Source organism: Sciurus carolinensis, chromosome 4, assembly GCF_902686445.1.
Source record: "Sciurus carolinensis chromosome 4, mSciCar1.2, whole genome shotgun sequence".
NCBI classification, from domain to species: Eukaryota; Metazoa; Chordata; class Mammalia; order Rodentia; family Sciuridae; genus Sciurus; species Sciurus carolinensis.
In genome coordinates, this window is record NC_062216.1 from 168,437,476 (window position 1) to 168,458,630 (window position 21,155).

General features: G+C 46.0%; 1 protein-coding gene across 2 annotated transcripts in view; it reads left to right on the plus strand.

Annotated features, from left to right (window-relative positions):
- The window catches only part of Grap2 (GRB2 related adaptor protein 2), a 62,185-nt gene that overhangs the window by 12,795 nt on the left and 28,235 nt on the right, over nt 1-21,155 (plus strand). The window contains exon 1 of one of the 2 annotated variants that reach the window (XM_047547951.1): nt 10,083-10,215. The exons of the other annotated variant lie outside the window; for it this stretch is intronic. Coding sequence (XP_047403907.1) covers nt 10,215 — 1 coding nt within the window. The 5' untranslated portion in view covers nt 10,083-10,214. Of the gene's footprint in view, nt 1-10,082; nt 10,216-21,155 lie in introns of those variants that run through there. 2 annotated transcript variants of the gene reach the window in all.

Here is a 21,155-nt window from a genome sequence, read left to right on the forward strand (position 1 = left end):
CTTCTCAACAGATTTTCCAGCCTAAACACACCCACTCAGCATGGTTCGGAGGACGGTGTCTGCTGCCCATCCTGGAACAAAGACCTCCCTCCGCTCTTGCTTCAACCTGACACCCCTCAGGTCACCTTCCAAACTCCAAGTCGAACTTAAGGGCTAGCCTCAAACCCATACCTGCACCCAAGCCAACCTTCAGGGACTAACCTCAAACCCATACCACATCCAAGCCAATGTTCAAGGGATAGTCTCAAACCCACACCCTCTTCCTCAGACAAGAGAAATCTCTTTTTCTCAGGCACACATGTCAGTTTTATGGTAGAATTCTTTCTGTGGATGTTGTTCTCCTGAATCAACTATGAGCCCCCGAGGGGCAGGGCAGCCTTGGCATCTGCTGCAGCCCACTCTCCCAAAGGGGCTTCCTGAACCAGCATGAATGGAAGTAAAGAGAAGCAACTATTCAAATAGAAGGGCCAGAAGAGAAAGGAGAGAATACTACAGATCAAAAGTGTCCTACAGAAGACTTGTCCCCAGAGGCTGGTCTCAGATTTGGAAAAGTGCTTTCCTAAGCATTTGCAGGTCCCCTCTGAAATGGAACAGGGCCTACTCAATAGGCTCATAAAAATCCTCTGAGTGAAGGTCTATTATTGTTCTCTGTGCTTTTCTGTGCATTTGAAACATTTTCTTTTTTAAAATGAACACAAAAGACCTTATTAGCTCTAAAAGTTAAAGTTGAACAAGTTTCACTATAACTTGATTTTCAGTCTACAAGTTTTCTTACAGTTTGAACCATAAAAGTCATCCTTCACTTTCTAATTTGGACTTGATCTACTAAATACCATACAGGTGAATAGTGGGTTCTCAGTCCGTTTCACACGATGCAGCTTGTACTGCATCCATAGCGAAAAGAACTTGCACAGTGTAGGGTTCTTGGAGGAGGAAAAGTACTTTTTAGCACATTTAAAAATAAAATCCTTGAGCTGTGTTACTATTTTAATACTTTAGCAAAGTGGAAATTATTTGTTGTTTTTGTTTTTGTTTTTGTTTTCCCAGATGGTTCTTTTAGGAATTATCTGTAAAACAATTAACCATGGAACAATTGTCAAGTACATTATAGATGTTCAATAAATGTTTTTTAAAAGATTACGCCCTTATAAACAAAATATAACTTTAGTCACTCAAAACAGCAAGCAATGGGTATTGTTTCAAATTGCTTCTCTTAGGTATTCAATAGAAATCTTTTTTTTTTTTTTAATTTTTTTTATTTTTAGTGGAAAGTTGGGAGAAAGCTCAGACAGTGTACAGGAAACTGTACCGTTGAGGGAAGAGTGTAGCTGCGTTGGTAACCAAGCGATCCACAGCCGTGTGAGGATTTACTGTTGGGGATGGAAGCCGGGTTGGCTCGCCCCATGCAGGCTCTTGAGCATTACTTCTGCTATTTCATCTGGGGCCCCAGTGCCCCTCAGCAATTCACGTGCTGCAGTCCTGGCACAGACCCCCATCCTTAACTCCAGCCAATTTCCCCAACAACACACTTCCTCCCCTTCACCCGCCAGTTGCTTCTTGTTCTCAGAACTGACCCTGAAACCAGGAGTTTGCAGGGAGTTAAAAAGGGAAATACAGAATTACCTGGCGCTATCTGTGTTTTCAGGATCCTTGTAGACTTAAATAAGGGCTCTTGTACAAAACCACTTGAACTCATTCTTAAGATATGCTAATTTCGCTTTTCTCTCTCTTTGAACTGTTGACCTCCTGGCTGTATAACTAGTTATTAGCTCAGGTGTGTTTGGAACAGTTCTTGCCCTAACGTTCTGAAAGGTAATTAGCATCGCCTGCTGCAGTTGAAGCTGGGCGCCTGGGGCTGGGATCTCCTTAGATGGCACAAAGGGAGCAGAATGTGTTCTTGACTCAAAAAAAAAAAAAAAAAAAAAAAAAAAAAAATCCCCAAGAAAACCCCATGACATGGAGGGGAAAATTAAAACCGTTGTTTTCGCGGACCCTCTCTGGACCCACATAAGTTGTATAAGGATCTAAACGTGGAGGGGTTTGTAGTTCTTCTGTTTAAAAAATGAAAGCAGTTCTGTTTTCTTAGAACTCTCCTTAGGCAAGGTGGCTGCTGTCTCGGCACCGGGTCCACCAAACCCCAATTACCTTTTAAGCTCTGGCTTTTCCCCACTCAAGAAACGGCAGCATCTTAAGGACGACAGATGGTATGGAGAGTGGTCTTCTCTGAACGGCAGTTAAGGAGCGCAGGGAGAATGGGGCTCCGGAGGCGCCGTCCCGGGGGGCTCACCGTCCTCCTGGAACAGTCCCCACGCCTTCCACTGGAGAAGGAGCTCTTGGTGTTCCGAATTAAAAACCATTTCATGCCACCTGTTCAGTTATTTCATTACTTGCTTCTAAGTTTGGAATCAATCTCGACTTTTGTGAAATCTGATATGAATAGTAATGAGTTGCTTCGTTCCTGGGATCCCACAAGGTCTAGTTCACTGCAGAGCACTTCAGACGCCCCAGCTGGGCGCCAGGTAATGAGAACCATGGGTGAAGAGCCTGCCCGACTCTGCCATTCGCCTTACCTTTAAGTCTAGAATGTGATTTAATGTGCAGAGTTGTGTAACATAAACCGTTATTCCTTGTTATGACAATAACATTTTCCCTTAATTGCAGAAATATTCCTGACCTGGATTTATTCTTGCCATGGCTATGAGAGCAAGCAGAGTCTTGTTTGCCTCTACTATTTATTAATAATGTATTAATTAGCTCCCCAGTGCTGCCCAAGCAAGGAACAGAGAGGATTTATCTAAGTCATGAAAACTGAAACAAAACTAACACTTTGTTAATTATGTTTTAAGGGCAATTCCAGAAATAAATAATGTGGTGAAATTTAGGTCTATCTTTTGAGAGATGACAACAAAAAAATGTCACTCACTTAACAAAACATTTATTTAGCACCTACTATGTAGAAACTTGGAAAGACCAAGAAGGCTAAGATATAAAAATGACCAATTTAGTTTGATGATCATGGTTAAAAGATAACAAAAGGCAAGGTTATAAAACATTTCATTTTGATTTAATTTAATTAACTTAAATATGTTAGATTGAACCATATGAAATTGAGAATATCCAACTTTTTTTTAACCCAAAAAGTGGTGATTTATACAATTCGACCTAACATGAAGATACTCTTGCCGTATTGTACCAGCTTCTAAACCATCATACTTTTCATTTTTCTCTGTTTTTTAAACTAACTGGTTCATTGCAAGTTGAAGTTGTCATTATTAAAACAAGCAATACCAGAGGGTAAATATGGGTCAGAGATTTGACTCCTGTTTTTTGTGTTTATTTTTGTAGACTCATAAATAACATGTGTTTTGTAGTTTTAAAGTTTCAGATTTTAAGACCCTTCTCTTGGTTCTACTTAGAGTTACTGTCCCTGGTATCTGTTCTTTATGCATGACATGTCCCAATTCCATTCTCAAACAAAAGAATTGTCACCTTCATGCAAAACCATCATCTCCATCCCCATCTGCTCCGCAGAGATGATTGTCTGCAGAACACTCCCCCTATTTTGAAATATTTCTCCATAGAGATTAAATCCAACATCCAGCTCTGTCCTGAATTACAGGTTACTGAGGAGTCAGAACAGGTGCCCATCTATGTATCTCACTAAATCCATTCTTCCAGTTCCTTCAACATTTAACATATATTTACTAAACAGCTATTTTGAACAAGTGTTGGAGTAGGTCATCTGGCAAATAGGAAATCGTATAAAAAAAAAATGTAGCCTTCACAGAAATACAAGGTTAATTAATGCTGGCCATCTGCCAGGCTTTGTCCAAGCCCTTGACATGCATGAATCCATCTAATCCTGACCAAGGAGATAAGTACCACCGTTGCATCCATTTTAAAGATGAGAAAACTGAGGCCAAAGAGGTTAATAGACCTCCTAGAACTTGACCTCTTAACCAACCATCAATAATCTACCTGGCTACTGTGGGGATGTTACAAAGCAAGAGCTTTTTTGTGACCATGAACTCCAAGTGTGACAAGTTGCAATGCCTTCTGACACTCTGAGCTGGTAACTCTCCATCCAGGCTTACTTGTGTCTAAGGTCAGAGGACATGTCCTCCTGGGACACAGTTTCCTCTCCACGAGGGCCTACCTGCCACCGGCCCCTAGTGCACGCAGGGGCATGTGCTGCCTGGCATATTCTTGCAGAATCACATCTTAGCCCAAATCTTATCACCACCCTGCTGAAGTCCAGGCACTATCAAGAGAAGGACTGCTCGCTGCTTCCCGTTATGCCCAATGTGTGAACACTGATAACACATCTAAATTCAAAGAAACCTACAAAAACCATCTCAGTCAACCTGAGAAGTCTAATGACTCATTCACACCCTTCTCATGGGGCTCCCGCCAGGCGGCCCTGGTTCTCCTGAACCAGCCCCAGGCCCCCTGCAGCCCCGCGTGAGCAGATGTGCTGACTTTCTTGCACGGAGCTGCCTGCGTTCTGTGCTGACTGCAACCCCGACACGTAGGCCCCAGGGCAAGCTAAACAAGGTCATCTTGCAAAAAACAACAGGGAAGAAGATGCTGGCTCTTCAGCCCCGGAGTAAGTTCCATCACTCCAGAGGTAAAATCATAATATCTAAATATGATTCGATTTATGTCAGGTCTTATAAACACACACACACATGCGAATGTGGAAACTGTATGTCCTGACAGCCCGAGGCAAAGCGAGAGAAACAACTTACTGTCTCATTAGGAAGACAAGACCTGGTAGGCCAACTCGCCAGGATAAAATAGAGAAAAAGGAACTGAGTGCAGTGGCGTGCTCCTGTACTCCCAGCTACAGGAGAGGCTGAGGCAGGAGGATCGCCTGAGCCCAGGAGCTGGAGGCCAGCCTGGGCAACACAGCAAGATGCTATCTCAAAATTTAAAAAGAACAAAAACAGGGTGCTTTAACTTCTAGACACACACACACACACACACACACACACACACACACACATACACACACACAGGTGTAATGAAGACCACAAAAAAGCTAGATGCCCCAGCAATGACAGACTATTAGTATATCCAAGGATCTTCTTTTCTAAACTAGCCACATGAACCTATTGAGCTTTTTCGAGCTTGGCCTGACCTCTATTTTAGCCTCTAACAAGGCCATAAGCAGAGTAACCGGGGGAGCAAGGGTACAGAACCAGCCAGCCCAGGTTACAATTTCAGTCCTACTACTCACCAGTTGTGTGATCTGGGTGTTTCTTAACCACCCTGTGCCTTCATTCCCTCACCTGTAAAATGGGAATAATAAAATGAAAGCTAGTGTGCATGGGTTCCGTGGAGATTAGATGACATAATAGAAAGTTCAAGAACAGTGCCTGATTCTAAGTAAGCCCTCAACGTAGGAGAGCTTTTCCTAATAGTAACTTGAAACAGAGCCACACATCCCAGTAGAAACTAGTGAGTTTTTTTTTTTTTCACTTTTAACTTAAATCTTTGAACCACTTGAATCTCATTTATTTATCTTTTGTGTTTATAGAGAAAGAGATATTTAGCCATCCTTGGAATAAATCTTTCCTTTCATTAAAAACATTATTAAGTCCCTCCAAGTTTCTTTTCTGCAGTAAATGATCCAGATTCCTTAATGGCTCTGTTTTACTTGCTTTAATCATTTATTTGAACTTCTCAACCATCTCCAGATGCAGTACACAGAGAAATGTTGTCAAAGAAAATGTGGCTTTGAAATTCCTTATCATCTGTGGCCTGTTAGCACAAATGTTTAAAATTCACTGTTACTGAGAGCAAGGTTGAGCTCTTTACCAAACAGGTCACAGGTGACACTCTGGCATACTTCCACAGCCACCTAAGTCTCAGATATGTCATTTAAGCGTGAACTAAACCAGAAGAGACCATAGATCATTCACTCATTCAGCATTTATTGAGTGCCTGCTGTATGCAAGGCACTGTGCTATGCTCCAAGATTACAAATCTCAGAGGAGCTCACAACCTGGGAGGATGTGGATGTCAAGAAATCGTCAACATCCTCCTGCTAGGCTCTGTAGTTCAAGTGAGGAGGTGAGACAGGACATCCAAGGAGCCGAAGAGCAGGGATTAAGGTCAGGGAGAGCTTTATAGAAAAGAGGATGGTGGGGCCACATTAAAGGACTGCAAGAAGTAGCGGGGAAGAGAAGGAGGGAACTCGAGGGTCGATTCCAACGTCCTACAGCCAGGTGAACTTGTATGAGTGGGGCTGGTGGGGCTGGGGCCCAGGGTCCAGGAAAGGCACAGAGACACAGGCCCAAGTAGCAGGGCCAGACCAAAAGGCTGAGCTTCAGCTTGCAGGGTTTGGGAGCAGGGCAGGGTACAGAAGCAGAGGTGTGGGTGATGCGAGTTCTTTTACACAGAGCACCCTGGAATCGATAGGGAGGGGGCAGGAGGTGTTTGAGCCTAGAGTCAAGGAAAAGAAATTGGATGTTGGGGCCATGGAGAGAGATTACCAAGTCTGCCCACAGGAAGGAGTGAGGGAAAGAAGGACATCCTTTTAAAAGACAGCGTTCAGCCGGGTGCACTGGTTGCACACCTGTAATCTCAGAGACTTGGGAGGCTGAGGCAGGAGGATCACCAGCTGGAGTCCAGAATAAAAATAAGAAAAAAAAAAAAAAAAAAGGCTGGGGATGTAGCTCGAAGGTAGAGCAACCCTGGGATAAATCCTCAGTACCGAAAAATATTAATTAATTAATTTAAAAATACAGTGTTTAAAGACCAATTAGAGTGGAGTGCCAGATCTGGTAAAGGAAGAAAAGACAGGGCAGATTCCAGAAGGAATTTCCAATTTCCGATGTCAAGGATCCCCCCATCTAGTACCATAATGGTAAACAAATACAAGTGGGCACAAATTCAATCTCCCAGAAATGCACCAATAAGACACATGTCCTGCCGAAGGTCAGAAGGAAGGTCAGCTTCATGTGCCAAGAGCTGTGTTATTTCTTACTAACGATTCCTTTTAAAATACCCCTTAATATATGTAATGCACATGAGCTAAGATAACATTCAAGTAAGAGTCTTAATTTTTAATTTTCTGACATTAAGTTTTCAAATACAACATGTTGATAGCACTTCAGTCATCTATGCCTGGCAGAGTATGTATTTATTTATTCCCCCCATGCTTACGCGCGGGCGCGCGCACACACACACACACACACACACAAGCTCCTTGAGGTCGGGGACTTTTTCTGCCCCCATCTGCGTCCCAGAACCAAAAACCATGCCTTGCTCCCAGTAGAGGCTCAATAATACTTGTTGAGTAAATGATGAATTTCCCTGTGGGTGAAAAGAAACAGTCGTTTATTTCACTAATTAAGGAAGAAAGGGAGGAAAAAAAAAAAAAAAACCAACAACAAACAAACCTGGGTTTAAAACAGTTTTTCACAAAAAAAGATCCAATTTGCAAAAATTGAAACTGAAGTTGAGAAGTTATTTTTCTCCTGGCAGCTCTGCTTCTGGGAAAAGTCACAGCTGCCAGCTTAGCTGATGGCTCCAAGTGCCCAGTCACAAATTCCGCAAATTCCGCGTTCGTCTGCATTGGCAGAGTTCCACTTCCTTAAGTGCTGTTGGAGCAGCAAGGAAATGGTGATTCTCCTATTGATTTAACTCCAGTGCCTCTTTTGTGAGAAATTCTGTGCGCTGCTCGCTGGCACCTGTACCACAAAGACCAAACATTGGGGGCCAGAAATTCAGTCAGTCTCTTAGGTTCCCCTCCCGCCACATGATGGGAAGCCTTTCCCACTGGCAGACTGACGTGTTCCACATTCTGCCCACACGCTTAGCACGGTGGTTGTCCCCACGGTTGTCCCCACAGTGGGTTGCATGTACACTCCTTTTGATCTGTGAAGTAGCTCATTCCTGGATGAACTTGAAGCTCCCAAGAAACACATGCAAAATGCCGTTGATGGCTCTCGGGAGAGAAGCTTTGTATTCTCATTGTTCCAAAATGATCACAGGAAACAGCTCCCTCTCCAAGGTTCCCTTTTTCCCAAAATGAGGGAGAAAAAAGAAAAAAAACCACTTTAGTCTACAGCCTTGTGATAAGGAGGTAGAAAGGAGAAGCCTGATAACCATCGTCAAACTTCCCGTGGATTTTATTCAATACTCTCCAAGAGGTGAGCATCGAAAATGCACTCGCCAGCAAATATTTACCTTGAGTGGGATCCTGTGCGAGGTCCATAGACTCCAAAGATAGGTATGGCTTGGTCCCTATGCTCTGTGGCTTAGAAATAAGCTGGAGGAGAAAATATCAACCACACCACGAACACCGTGGTCAGTAAGTGCTACTCAGAGTCCGGAAGAGGACCGGGTAACGAGACAGCAACCCTAAAGGAGATGGACTTGAACTTGAGTCGAGGGAGCATTCATGGACACAGTCGCCTGGGGTCCCACATGGCTGAAGTGAGGGTTGCGGCCAGCAGGGTTGCAGACAGATTGGGGCTGGCCTTAATTGCCCCTCTGAGGATATTGGACTTGGTTCTAGAAGGAAAGCAAGTTTTTTAAGCAGAAAGGATGCAAGACTTAGAGAAAGGAAATCTAACAGAGATGGTTCTGAGTTAGCTGGCGGTTAGTCAGACTTGAGATCAGGAGACCCTGACCCAGGTCACGTCTCCATCATGCTGTGTGTTGTAGTGGGTACTTCCTAAGGACTCATCTGAAGTTGTCCCTCCACGTGCCCAGCTGCCTCCTCCCTGGAAGATGGTGATGCTGTGACACTGCGTGCTACTTGGAACTAGACTGACCCCTTTAGAACCCCGTGGTGGTGTGTAGACGGACAGACGGGGTCGGGGGGCATATGAGAGCCCCAGAGAGTCTCTGCAATGTCGACTGTAAGAGCCAGGAGGAATCACAGAGCCCTCGCAGTCTGCCTTCTCGACTGACGGATGAAGAAGCTAGTCCCTGCTCAGAGTCACCCCACTGGTGGATGACAGATTTCAGGCACCACCCCGGGTGTCCTCACCGTGCTCCAGCAGGGCTTCCAAGGCAATCCGGATTCTGCATTGAGGTGTGTGGATAAATTCTGGAGGAATCCAGAAGCATTTTGGACAAGTGAAGGAGTTGCTCATTTACTTGCCCTAATTGAGTTAGTTGGGGCTCTCCTCCTCCACCCCACCTGAGACCCCCCCAGGTCCGTTCCCTGCCGAAGTCCCCACCTCACCTCTGCCAGCTCCCTGCCTCGCCGCCTTCCTGAACCCCCCTCTCATATTTTGCATCCTGCTATGGATTGTGCTGTCCTCTTGGTCTGGAATCTTGTGTTTCCCTCACCACCTCAAGGACACCCTGTGAGACCGCAGTCGCTCACTTAGTGGACAGAGTTCTCTCTCCCTGGAGTTCTACGCTGCCCAGCACAGGGCTCTGTCCCTGGGTCTCCCTGACTTATAATTGCCAGTTTGTGTCTGGCCCTCACCCCTCAACTGTGAGCCCCCTGAGGGCAGGGCCGTAGTATCCATCACTGAACACAGCACCTAGCACAGTGTCTGGCACCTACTAGACATTCAAGTGTCAGGTGAAGGAATGACAGTAGCCTATCTGTGCCTTCTTGGTGCATTCGTTCATTTCATAAATATTTATTGAGCAATTACCTAGGATCTGTACTGTGTAGTTAGCCTTAAATGTCAAAATAAACCTAGGCACTCAAGTCCCAAATTATGCATGCATAAATTATGTATGTGGAGTGTTAACATGCACACACAGCAGAGAGCGCGTGCATATCTACAAATACCAGAGCTAGCAAACGCAGTAAACTGTGTGCCAGATGTCCCTGAAATTTACAAAGAACAAGAACCAAAAATGACAGTTTGCTCCATAAGCCCAATAAAAGGAAAAGGGGTGGTGGGTGCAAAAGAACAAACGAACCTCCAGCAGAAGGAAGTGGCTATGGCTTTCTCTATGTGCACGAGCGGGGGTGGGGAAGATTTATAAAGCATGCTTTGCTGGGCGGGTTCACGTAAGTCTGAGTTCCTCAAGGGCTGGCTCTTAGGAGCTGTTTGGAAAATTCATTGCCATGCATGAGTTGAGGGATTGCTTCTTATTCCACTGGAAATTGTTAACAGGGACTGCATTAGCGACCCCTTATCGCTTCGCCTGATAGAGAGACAGCAGGTTCGCCCAAGCAATTCTGGAACTCTGATCACTGCCAATTAGGGAGCATTGTCTGGCTGACATGATCAAGTGAGTATAAATATATTTATCGTGATTGGAATGGGGAAGGGAGAGGCAGAAGCTGCCACCCGTTGCCTGGCTCCAGCCTGGATCAAACCCAGCATGTCACCCAGTGCTCAGCAAAGGCGGTCACTGACTTTCTGAGGTGTAATTCACAGTGGAGAAAATTCAGGACTAAAATCGTTTTCCCCAGAAGGGGCCCTGTCTCTCCTTATTTGCCCTCTTCGCTTCTCTCTCTCTCTCTTTTTTTTTTTTTTTTTTTTTCATGTTCACTTCTGTGAATGCTGAAAAGAGAAGAGAAACCAGATGCCACGTTGAACACATTTTCATTCTGTCCTGTCGGCCATGCTGCCCCCACTTAGCTTCTCTGCAGTTCAAAGGGATGGCAGGGAACACTGTGGCACAGGGCCCACCAACCTCCCTGCCGCCTGCGCGGGTGCCTCTGGCCTTGGGTCTGTTTCATTACGGCCTCGTGGAACTTTGGTGGGAATTCCTGTGATGTGTCTGGGAGCTGGGTTTGAAAGATCCTGATAAAAATAGCCTCCTGCAATGGTCTGGATATAGGAGGAATTTCTCACATTTAAACAGCTGAAAAAAGGAGGCGCGTGTCAATCACATCTGGTGGCATTCCTGTTGTCACGCTGGAGAGCAGGGTCTGGTTAGGTGACTGAGCAGATTTCAAAATGCAGACCGCATTTCCTCATACCAAAAGGAATGGCCAGGGTCGGAGAGGAATAGCCAAATTGCATTGTTGCAGGGGACATCGATAATAGAACTCATGTCATGGCAGGAACCATCAATCAAAGACATGACTTGTTTCGTCACCCTTGACTATTTGATAGAGCTAAGCTGATCCCAGTTATTTTTCTCACCTGTCACATATGTGCTGTTCAGTTTCACCCCTTGAGAGCCGTGGACCCTGCCCAGTGACTCTAACAGGGTGAAAAGGCCCTTCGCTCAGGCCTGTCCCCCTCAGCCTATAGTTTGTCTTCTCGACAACAAGCCTGCCTTCCTGAATCCATAAACCTTGTTTGATCACAGTTCACACAGACCCAGAACACAAAGACATCAGTAGCAAAATACAGATGCCCAGAAGAAGCGAGGGGCCCGGGGAGGAGAAATGTCATTTATAGGGATTGCTTTGCCTAAAGGAACCCAGCCGTCTGGATCCAGCCTATTCCTGCTTTGCCTGCGCTACCTCCCATGTCCACTCCCGCCTCCTCCTTTCTTTCCATCCAGAAGGGGGCTGTCTCACCTGGGGCTGCAGAAGAACCCACCAAGCACGGCACCCCAGCCCTTCCTGTGGCATCTCTGAGTTCAGTCCTTCAGATTAGTTCTCTGAGTCAGGTCCTTCTTACCTGAGATTTTAACAACCATCTACATCTATTGGTGTAGACCCCAAATGTCTGGCTCTACCTGGACTTTTTCACTGAGAAGCACATCCACACAGAGCCCAGGAGTCTCTGCCTAGGTGCTTCCCAAGCATTTCAAACTCCTCCTAAATGACCCATCCTTCCTACATTCTTCTATCTCAGGAAATCCTTTCAGCATCTACCAAAATGCCCACAGCTGATATCTGGGAGTCGTTCCAGACCCATGCTGTCCCAAGTACGTCTGTGACCGGTCCAAATTGAGATGTGCTGTGGGTATAAAATATACACTAGGTTTCAAAGATGTAGAGGAGAGAATAATACAAACTATCTCAATAACATTTTATATTGATTTCAATAGAAATAGCAGTATTTTGGCTACACTGGGTAAAGTAAAATAATTTATTAAAAATGATTCTTTTGCTTCCTAATGTGTCACCAGAATACTTAAAATGACATGTGTGGCTTGTATTTGTGACTCATATTTTATTTCTACTGGACATTGCCATCCCAGGCTCTTCTCTGCCATTTAGCCACTTCCAAATGGTCAATAATTCATAGGAATTCTCTAGAACTAAGATAAGGGAGGACATCAGTGCAGAGGTTGAGTTTGAATCCTGGCTCTATCCTTTTTTTTTTTTTTTTTTTTTGGTACATGGGAGCTTGGGACAATGGTTTAACTTCTTTGAGCCTCAGTTTCCTGGGGACTGTATTTCTCAGATTCTTGCAAGCACCATATGAGCTGACATGTCTAAAGCACATACTATGGTGACAAAAGCATGGGCAAAGGCCCCTGGCCAAGAGAAAGAGTGTGATCTGTCCCCACCACAGCTCAACCCTTCATCGATTCTGGCCAAGATTGCTGTGATAGTTTCTCCTCCTCTGGTTCATCCTGATTTCCAACCTTCACACTGCCACCAGACAACACAGTCCCTAGTGGAATGTTGTCAAAAGTTTCAGCGATTCCCCACCACACTTGGGATGGAGTCCAAAGTCCCTGCACGCTATGCAAGGCTTTCCAGGATCTGCCTCCTCCCCGATCACCAGTCCATGGCCCACCAGGCCACAATGACCATAATGAACCGGCTGGGTCCCCTCCTCCTCTCTGCCCACATCACTCTCTCTGTGTGTGACCTGTGCGCTCTCTGCTCTGCGTAGCTACTTGTCTGCAAGACTCGGTTCAATTGTCACCTCATTTGGGACGCCTCCCTGGCCCTCCTGCACCTGTCTCTAGCCCAGGCCACATCAGGGTCCTCTCCCTGTGCTTCTTATTCTTTTGAGCTTTGGGCCTTTATCACAGAGATCCCACATCTTCCGTTAACTCTGCTGTCCTTTTGGTTAGACTGTGAGCCGCCCGAGATCTGGGTGGGCTATCTAGTCCACTCTGGGTCTCCGAGCTCAGCACAGTGCCTGGCGTAGAGTGGGGTCGGTAGTCTGTTGAGCAAACGCATAAATCGTAGAGAGATGCCCTGGGAGGGAGGGGGCGAGTGCGAGCCCAGTGAGGTTGAGCAGCAGAAAACCTGAAAATTAACCTGGGGAGAAACTGCCCCTCCTGGTTGTGCAGACAGTTAGAAGTGAGAGAGAGGATCTGGGCAGGGGGTCAGTGGTGGAGGATCTACAATGAAAGAACAGAAAAAGGAGATCAGGAAAAGTGCAGAACTGCATTTGGTACTGCTGGTGGTTTAGTAACTTCCTCTAAAATGGTTCCAGGAAGAAAAGAGGTTCTAGGAAGGCACAAGTCACATGAAGGAAGGATGAGTGTGTCACCAACCAATTCCGGGATGATTTGTCACCAGACTAGGTACCTGAGTGATACAAGCAAAGGTCAACCTGGTGACTATGTGATGGGATTACTAATAATTTGCTGGGACCAGTGCCCAGGAATTTTATACTATGGTCCAAATGCCAAGCACAGAAAAATTCGACGTTATGGGTACAGGAAAGTAGATGGTGAATTTGAAAATAATGATGTGAAATGCCAGAAAAATCACAAGAGAAATACCTGGTTTTGTTTGTTTTTGGTACCACGGATTGAACCCAGAGGTGCTTAACCACATCCCCAGCCCTTTTGATTTTTTATTTTGAGGCAGGGTCTTACTAAGTTGCTCAGGGCCTCGCTAAGTTGCTGAGGCTGGCTTTGAACTCATGATCCTACTACCTCAGCCTCCTAAGGTGCTGGGATTGCAGGCAGGTACCACTGCACCTAGCATAAGAGAAATACCTGAATTTGTTAGGAGGACTTAGAAGATTCCTGCTCTACCACAGATGTGGATTGCAAAAAGATAAATAAATTTTAAAAATTTTTAAAAAATAAAAAAATCACTTATAAATATATAAAACCTACTTATCAAAACACATAGTATTACAGAATGCATAATGGCAAGAGCATGTGTTTGACCCACCAGATATTAAAAGTAGCAAATCACACAAGACAGTAGAGAAAATAGGAGGCATGCCATTTTGTGCTCACAGGATGTATGAATGAGAATATGTGCTTCTGCATGCAAACCACAACCTGCAGAAGAAACTATAAGACCTGGAGCCTCGGCTCAGCAGTAGAGCACTTGCCCAGAATGCACAGGGCCTGGGTTCCATCCCCAGCACCACAAAGAAAGGACAGAAGGAAACTCTAACGACTTCATTCCAGCACTGCAGATCTGGTCCTAAAGGCTAGCGTACTCCCTGATTTTCATGGACGACATCTTGTGGGACGGGCATTGAGTGATGTGAGGGTGGCAGAGAGAGACGTGACTCCTTGTGGTATCTCTCAGCAATGCTCTGCTTTACCACTTTGAGATTTCTGTGGAGAAGGTAAACATTTGGGATATGATCAGACTAAAAAATTATGTGTTGCTTATTTGAAATTCACATTTAATGGGACATTTTTATCTTCTTTAGCAACCCTACTTAGCAAGGTGTAGATTCTCCCATTCCAACTTCCTGTAAACTGTGCATTTCAGTAGTTGTTAGTCATTGAGCAATATACATTAAAGTAACAATAGCTAATAACTATTGCAGATCTACGGTGTCAGGCACTGTACTAAGTGGTTTAGAAGGATATTTCAAATCTTCTTCCCAAGAGCACTTCAAGGCAGGTGTTATTATTATCCCTGTTTTTAAAATAAAGAAATTGAGGCTCAGAGAGGCTTATTAACTTGCTTGGGGTCACCCAGATGGCTGATGGGAGAGCCAGGGTTTGAACATTGGCATCATGACTCTGAAGCCCAGGCGCTTGTCACCTCACAAGACATGGCTACAGAACTAGGCAAGGGCTACATACATCAAGTCCCTGAAGAAAAAGAGTGACAGACCACAGGATGTCATGGGAACAGACCCCAAGTAGGCTCTGAAGGAGCTGTTGAAGTTAGACCAGGTACTTTGGTTTAAGTAAAATGTGCCCCTAAACCTAGACAGATGCACCCCACGCCAGCACTCACGACTCGGTCAGAAGAGCAATGAGTGGGTTTGCCCCCATGACAGTCTCAATCAGGGGCCCTTGTGCAGTGAGCCACCTGCACAGTCACACACGTACTATGTGTGACCAGGGCTGAAGCAAGGGTGCAAGTGGGCGCTTAGAGAACAACCAAAAGCCTCTCTCTAAGGCAGGTTTGCCTTGGGTAGGTGGAATTCCGAAGTCAGTTTTGGAAGACAGGATGGGGAGAGATTGCTGAAGGCCTGGCATGACAACAAGAAAGGCTTGAGCGGATCCGGGAGGTCACATGACAACATGACAACGTGACAATGTGACACTGACAAGTTCTGAGTGGGAAAATGATCCTAGAAAGTCTGTGTCAGAAGCTTCAGCACACGGAGGTCTTTGCTCCATCAAGCAGGAGAGCAGGTGGAGGGAGAATAGGGGCACGGCAAGGTGACAGCACCCATTCAAAGAGGTGACAAAAAGAAATTCTATGGCTCAGAAAAGAGCACAAGGCGTGGGGTCAGAAAGACTGAGGAGGAAATGGAGCGAGCGGATGAACTCCCTCCACTTGGCATCTCCCCGCACAAGGTCCTGAAGGAGGAGTTGACCTGCTGCAGGACACTTCTTTTTCCCGGGGAGTGACCAGACTGGCACAGAAGGACAGCAAGGAGGCACAGCACAGCTGAGTTTCAGCGAGGGTTCTGGTTATACTTCTCAGGCAAGTACAGAGGACAGAATGGAGAGGGACCAAAAAAAAGTTGCTTAATCTGAAGCGTTTGTAGTTGATACTCAAAGGATGCTGATAAACAAGAATGTCAACAAAGTGAGTTGAGAGAGGCCCGGCCTCCTGAGGGCCACACGGTACAGGAACGAAGCTATGTCTGGCTCCAAAGTTCATGTCCAGTTATCATTGAATAAGAACCAGGCATGAAATCCACTTAAGGACAAAGAGTTGAAAACCCAGGGAGTAGAAATCCAGGCCCGAATGAACTGCCAAGGACTGAGCAATTGACTGAAAGGGAGGAACGAGAACAAGATGAGAGTCGGAGAGGCTCCACGCAGGGGAAAGCCCTGCATTTTGGTTCCAAAAATCCACTGCAGACGCCTGGCTTGGCCGGAGCACTGAGCCCAAGTTCCTGCAGCCATGGCCACCCACTCCCTGCGCAGCCAGGAAGAAGCCTGGCCACCCAGTCATCCTGTGCAGCTCAGTCCAGGCAGGCCACAGCTGCAGGGTTGAGCTCGGGTTGGGCGATGCCTTTTGAGCACAGCGGATAACTGAGATGGACCCTCAAGGAAAGGACCAGGAGATCAGGCTGGGGGACTCTGGGGATATTTAAGTTCAGAAACAAGAAGCGTGGGGGAGTTTTTGTTGTTGTTTTTAATTTTTCCTTTTCACTTCTTAGGCAGAATTTGGACTGAAAAGAGAGGCCTTTTGGTTCAATCTCAGCAGCTCACCAAGCCATTAGCTCACTCTTTCCCCCTCCTCCCAATCCACTCCGCGTCCCCCACCATGTTGCCCTTAGACTGGATCTCATCACAGTGAATTAGGGAAAGACCAACCAGCTTTGGGAATAGCTTCCAGTTTTGATAACCTAGGATTTGGGGCATACCTTGATCAAAACCGGCAACTAAAAAGAGAGAATGGGACTAGATGTTTAGCTCAGTGGTGGTGCACTTGCCAGTCAGTGGGTAAGGGCCTGGGTTCAATTCCTGGCACCACGAAAAGAGAAAGGAGGGAGGGGGATTGTGTTCAACAAGCTGAGCCAAACTTGAGTTAGGAAGTTCTAAATTTTCAAAAAACAAGAAAATTCTAATTATTCACGGGATGAGAGGAACTCACAATATCTCCCTTTGACTGACAAATAATTAGTGCCCTCACTCAGTTGTACCTTTACAGGGTGACTTTCTACCTAAAAATAACATTACCTCCAACTACTCAGGGATAGACTTATCGACTGCAGCCCGATAAGTGATCCTGGGAGTTAAATGTTCACTTTTGCAAGCTTTGAGACTAGGGAGCTAAAAAATTGACCAGCGTTCCAGTAATAAATGGTGGCTTAGGAACATAAGCAAAAGTGACAAAAAGATTAAAGTAGTTTCGATCTGGTAGTCATCTGCTCTACACTTTCTGTGCTTTGCCCAAATAAGCATTACCATAGCTCCAGGCACAGATGTCAAGGACGAGGAGAGGGGACCCAGCGGCTCCAGAGGCTGAGGCAGGAGGATTGAGAGTTCAAAGGCAGCCTCAGCAAAAAGTTAAGACGCTAAGCAACTCAGTGAGACCCTGTCTCTAAATAAAATAGGGCTGGGGATGTGGCTTAGTGGTGGAGTGACCCTGAGTTCAGTCCCTGGTACCAAAAACAAAAAAAAAAAAAAAAAGGAGCAGGGACACAGAGCATATTTGCAGCATCTGTGAAGGATGTCATAGCCCTGGTGACAACACAGCAAGAAGATGGAGGCTTTCGAACATATGATGAATAAGCCGAGTATTCAGAGCCCAAATCAATAAAAACAAACATGAAGAGAACAGAAGGGAAGAGATGGAAAAGAGAACATGAAGCCACCATACAATCCTGCTGATGTATTTGAAGGGAGATCATGATGTGAATAGAACGGGAAGTGTTAAAAAAAAAAAGAAAGAAAGAAAGAAAAAAGAAAAAGGAAGGCTGATTTTGTAAAATGTCTGTCTGTCTGTCTCTTTCTTGCCCTCCACTCTGTACTCGGCTCCCCCCAGCCCTTCTGATAGGGCTCAGGAAATGATTTCTGATCTGGGTGGTATTCTGAATGCTGCTCCGTCTGTGTTGGGTTTTACCGGCGGGGCTCGAGGCGAGTCTGCAGACAGTTGTCATTGCTCCAGGAAACAATAAGGATAAAACAGGAACCAGTCAGTGAAACATCAGTCTCTACAGAGCGGGGCTGGGAGTGACATCTCCTGCAGCCCGTGGACTCTGTTTCGTTTCTGTTCTTTAGGCTTGACGTGCTCGGGCTGTCATTGTAATAAGAAAGGTACAGGAATATGCAAAACAGGAGCATCTACGACATAACTTTTTCAAACTAGATTCAGGGTAAGTCCCTAATGTTTCAAGGAGAAAGAGAAAGAATTTGGAAAATGCGTTGTGGAGAAAGTTGACGATGGGAGAAAACAGTGGCATTAAGAGAAAAGAAGGGGCGGGAGGAGCAGCAGCTTCTAGGTTCACGACCTGACATTGGTTCCCATTTGTGCAATTGCCTTAAAGCCCTTGATTGCTTGGTCCAAGGTCAACCAGGTTTATTACAGTCTTTGCCCCTTTGACCAAGAAGTAATGGGCTTGAAGTATGCGGGTACGAGTCGCTGCTGTCAATTCTTCAGCTGAAGGGCAGCCGCTCAGGAAGGTTCAAGGGGCCTAAGCCTGTTAGCAATTATCCTGAACTGGCACCAGGGTTTTGTCATTCTAGTGTCAACAGAGGCAGAGTGGCAGAGTAAAGACAGCACACAGCCTGAGGAGCAGACAGTCATGGACTCTTCATCTCTCACTCTGTTTCCCACCTATAAAATGGGAATGGTGATGATAATAATAATAAATGTGGCAGGGGGTACCCGTTTGTGAAGCCCCCAGCATGTGACCGGCCTTACCGAGGAGTGTAACTTATTCTGCAGGTTCGTGTTTGCAGATGTTGGCGGGGCTTGGGCGACATGTTCCTCCCGCGCTGTCCTGGTGCTTCCTGTTTAAGGTCATCAATCTGGGGACTGAGCTTGGGGTGGATGGCAGTGCCTGGAAGCAGGTCAGGGTGCTGCTCCTCACCCTCCCCTCCCCTGTTTCCCCTTGGCGCCATCTTCTCTCCCCTCCCTGGGCTGCCTGGTCACACGGGTGGCACCTTTGGATAACGCCGGGGTGCTGTAGCCAGCAGAGAGAAAGCTAGTCAGAGAAAGCTAGTCCTTGCCCAGGAAAAGCAGGGGGACGTGGGGGCTTGAAGGCTGAAAAGGAGCATCGGCTTGGTGGATTTAACACGCTTTAAAACGGTTTTGGAATCTGGTTTTTCTCTATGAGAGAAATGTTGGTAGGTTACTGAAATGCAAAAACTGCTTCAGAGGAAGAGACACCAAGCAGCCAGACGCCAGGCTTGGCCAGGCATTCTGCACCCCCTGCCTGCAACACCATGGGGTGAGCATTGCCCTCCGAAGTCCTGGAGAGGAAACTGGGGCACAGCAAAGTCAGGGTTCCACGGCTACCAAATAGGCAGCATGACCTGAGGTTTGAAGCCAGGTCTGCCTGACACCCAGGGCCTGTGAGCCTTTCGCCCTGGGGCAGCCTCACTGCGCACAGTGGTATGTTAGGAAAAAGAGGGGGATTTGAGTGCCATGCATTTTTTTAAGATGTTTTTCTTACAAAAAAGTTTGAGGACAAATGAGATTTTACATGATAAGCCTTGAAGTTCAATTATATAAGCCAGACTGGAGTGAATTAAAGAAGGGTAAAGGCAATAAATAGGCCATAGAAGGAAAAGAAGGTGACTGAGGCTTTGTCTCTGTTATCACTCAAGTTACAAGGCAGACAGGAGAGGGGACCTGCAGGGCACAGTCTTCTGACTTGTCTCCTCTTCTACTTCTCTCCCCTTCTTATCCTCTCTCCCCATCAAACTACTCCCCACCCCCCCACCCACCCCCCAAAAAAAAAACTATAAGCAAGAAAAAAGGAGCTAATTAAAAACAAAAAAGTCATCCTTGAGACCAATGAAATCTCCATAATCCACAGTGACAGGCAGGGACCTGAGAACAGCAATTTGATTAAACAAGGATATAAGGGATTTAGAGAGACTCTCTAATAGTGTGAAGTTTGTCTATAAGTCTGAAAAATATATTTATTTGGCTTTCAAACCTGAAAATCAGGTGTCTTCTAACTGGGGAGATGGTCCCCATTTGGAGCCCAGGAAGAGATCTCAAGTTAAAAACCAAAGAGTTCAGAGGAACTGGGGAATCCCAGAACCAACTGAATCGCTAAAAACTTGGCCAAGGGTGTGTAGTAAGAGTTCAGGGCAGGTGAAGCCACCCTGGCCCAGGTGACATGGGCTGAGCCTCATTCCCTTCCAGACAGGGTGCCAGGGAGAGCAACACTCCCCTGCACATGGCTCAGAACCTCGCTCAAAACCCCACTGCCCGTTAGACGCCTGTCATCTGAGACAGCTCTGTCGGCGGCTCTCTGCAGAAGAGAAGCAGCATGAGAGGATGAATTGTTATTTGGGGAACACACCTGCGCACAGGACAGGAAAGGATGGGAGACGGGGAGCACCCTGGTGGCTTCTATTCATAAGCCACTTCCTCACGGTCTCCAAGACTGGCACCAGCAGACTAGCACTAATGACTTATTGTTCTCAGACATGCTGCAGAGGCCCCATCTAGTTCCATTTGTCCACCCCTGCCGCTCATGATGGGAGATTTGTGCTTTCCTGGGGCTTAGGAGGGGGAAAATAATGAGTCACCTGAGGACAAGAGAAAAAAAAAGAATGTCCTGTATGCAAAAAAAAAAAAAAAAAAAAATCACTTATGATAGGCTTTTAGAATGGACGAGAATCTCAGCCAAATAGCCAGAAATGGTTTGGTGGGGTTTGTTTGGCTCATCTTTGCTTACTTTGATTGCAATAAAATCAGAGATATTTACATTCCCTAGAGAGAGCACCTGTCCTATTGAAAAGGCTGTCTTATTCTCCTGGGATCCTGAAACAAAAGAAATGGCCCTGAGTCTCTAATGTGGGAGGTCCAGAGAAGCAAAGGTTGCAAATCTCCTAAAGCAGAGGACTTTGATGGCTACCCCAAGTCCATGGCCACTGCAGGCTGATCTGCTAAAAGTCAAGGGGGAGGACCCAGGTGGCCCCACAGGAGCTAGTTATAGTTGCTGCCATCCCAACTCCACTCCACCCTCTGCACCCGGCCTAAGATCAGAGTCTCCAGAGGAAACTGAATCAAACCTCACTCATAAAGGATTTGTGGGTCTTTATTTTAAAGACTGCAGAAGATGAGTTAAAGGTTAATTCAAGAGCAGGCGGAGTAAAGAAATATGTAAGCCTTGTTAGACATTCAGCGAGAAGGTTAACATTTCCGACATGGCCGGCTGATCAGGAGAGATCCTGCAAACAGGCTCTGCTGGTATAGAATGAAACAAAAAATGTTATTTGAGAGCCCCAAA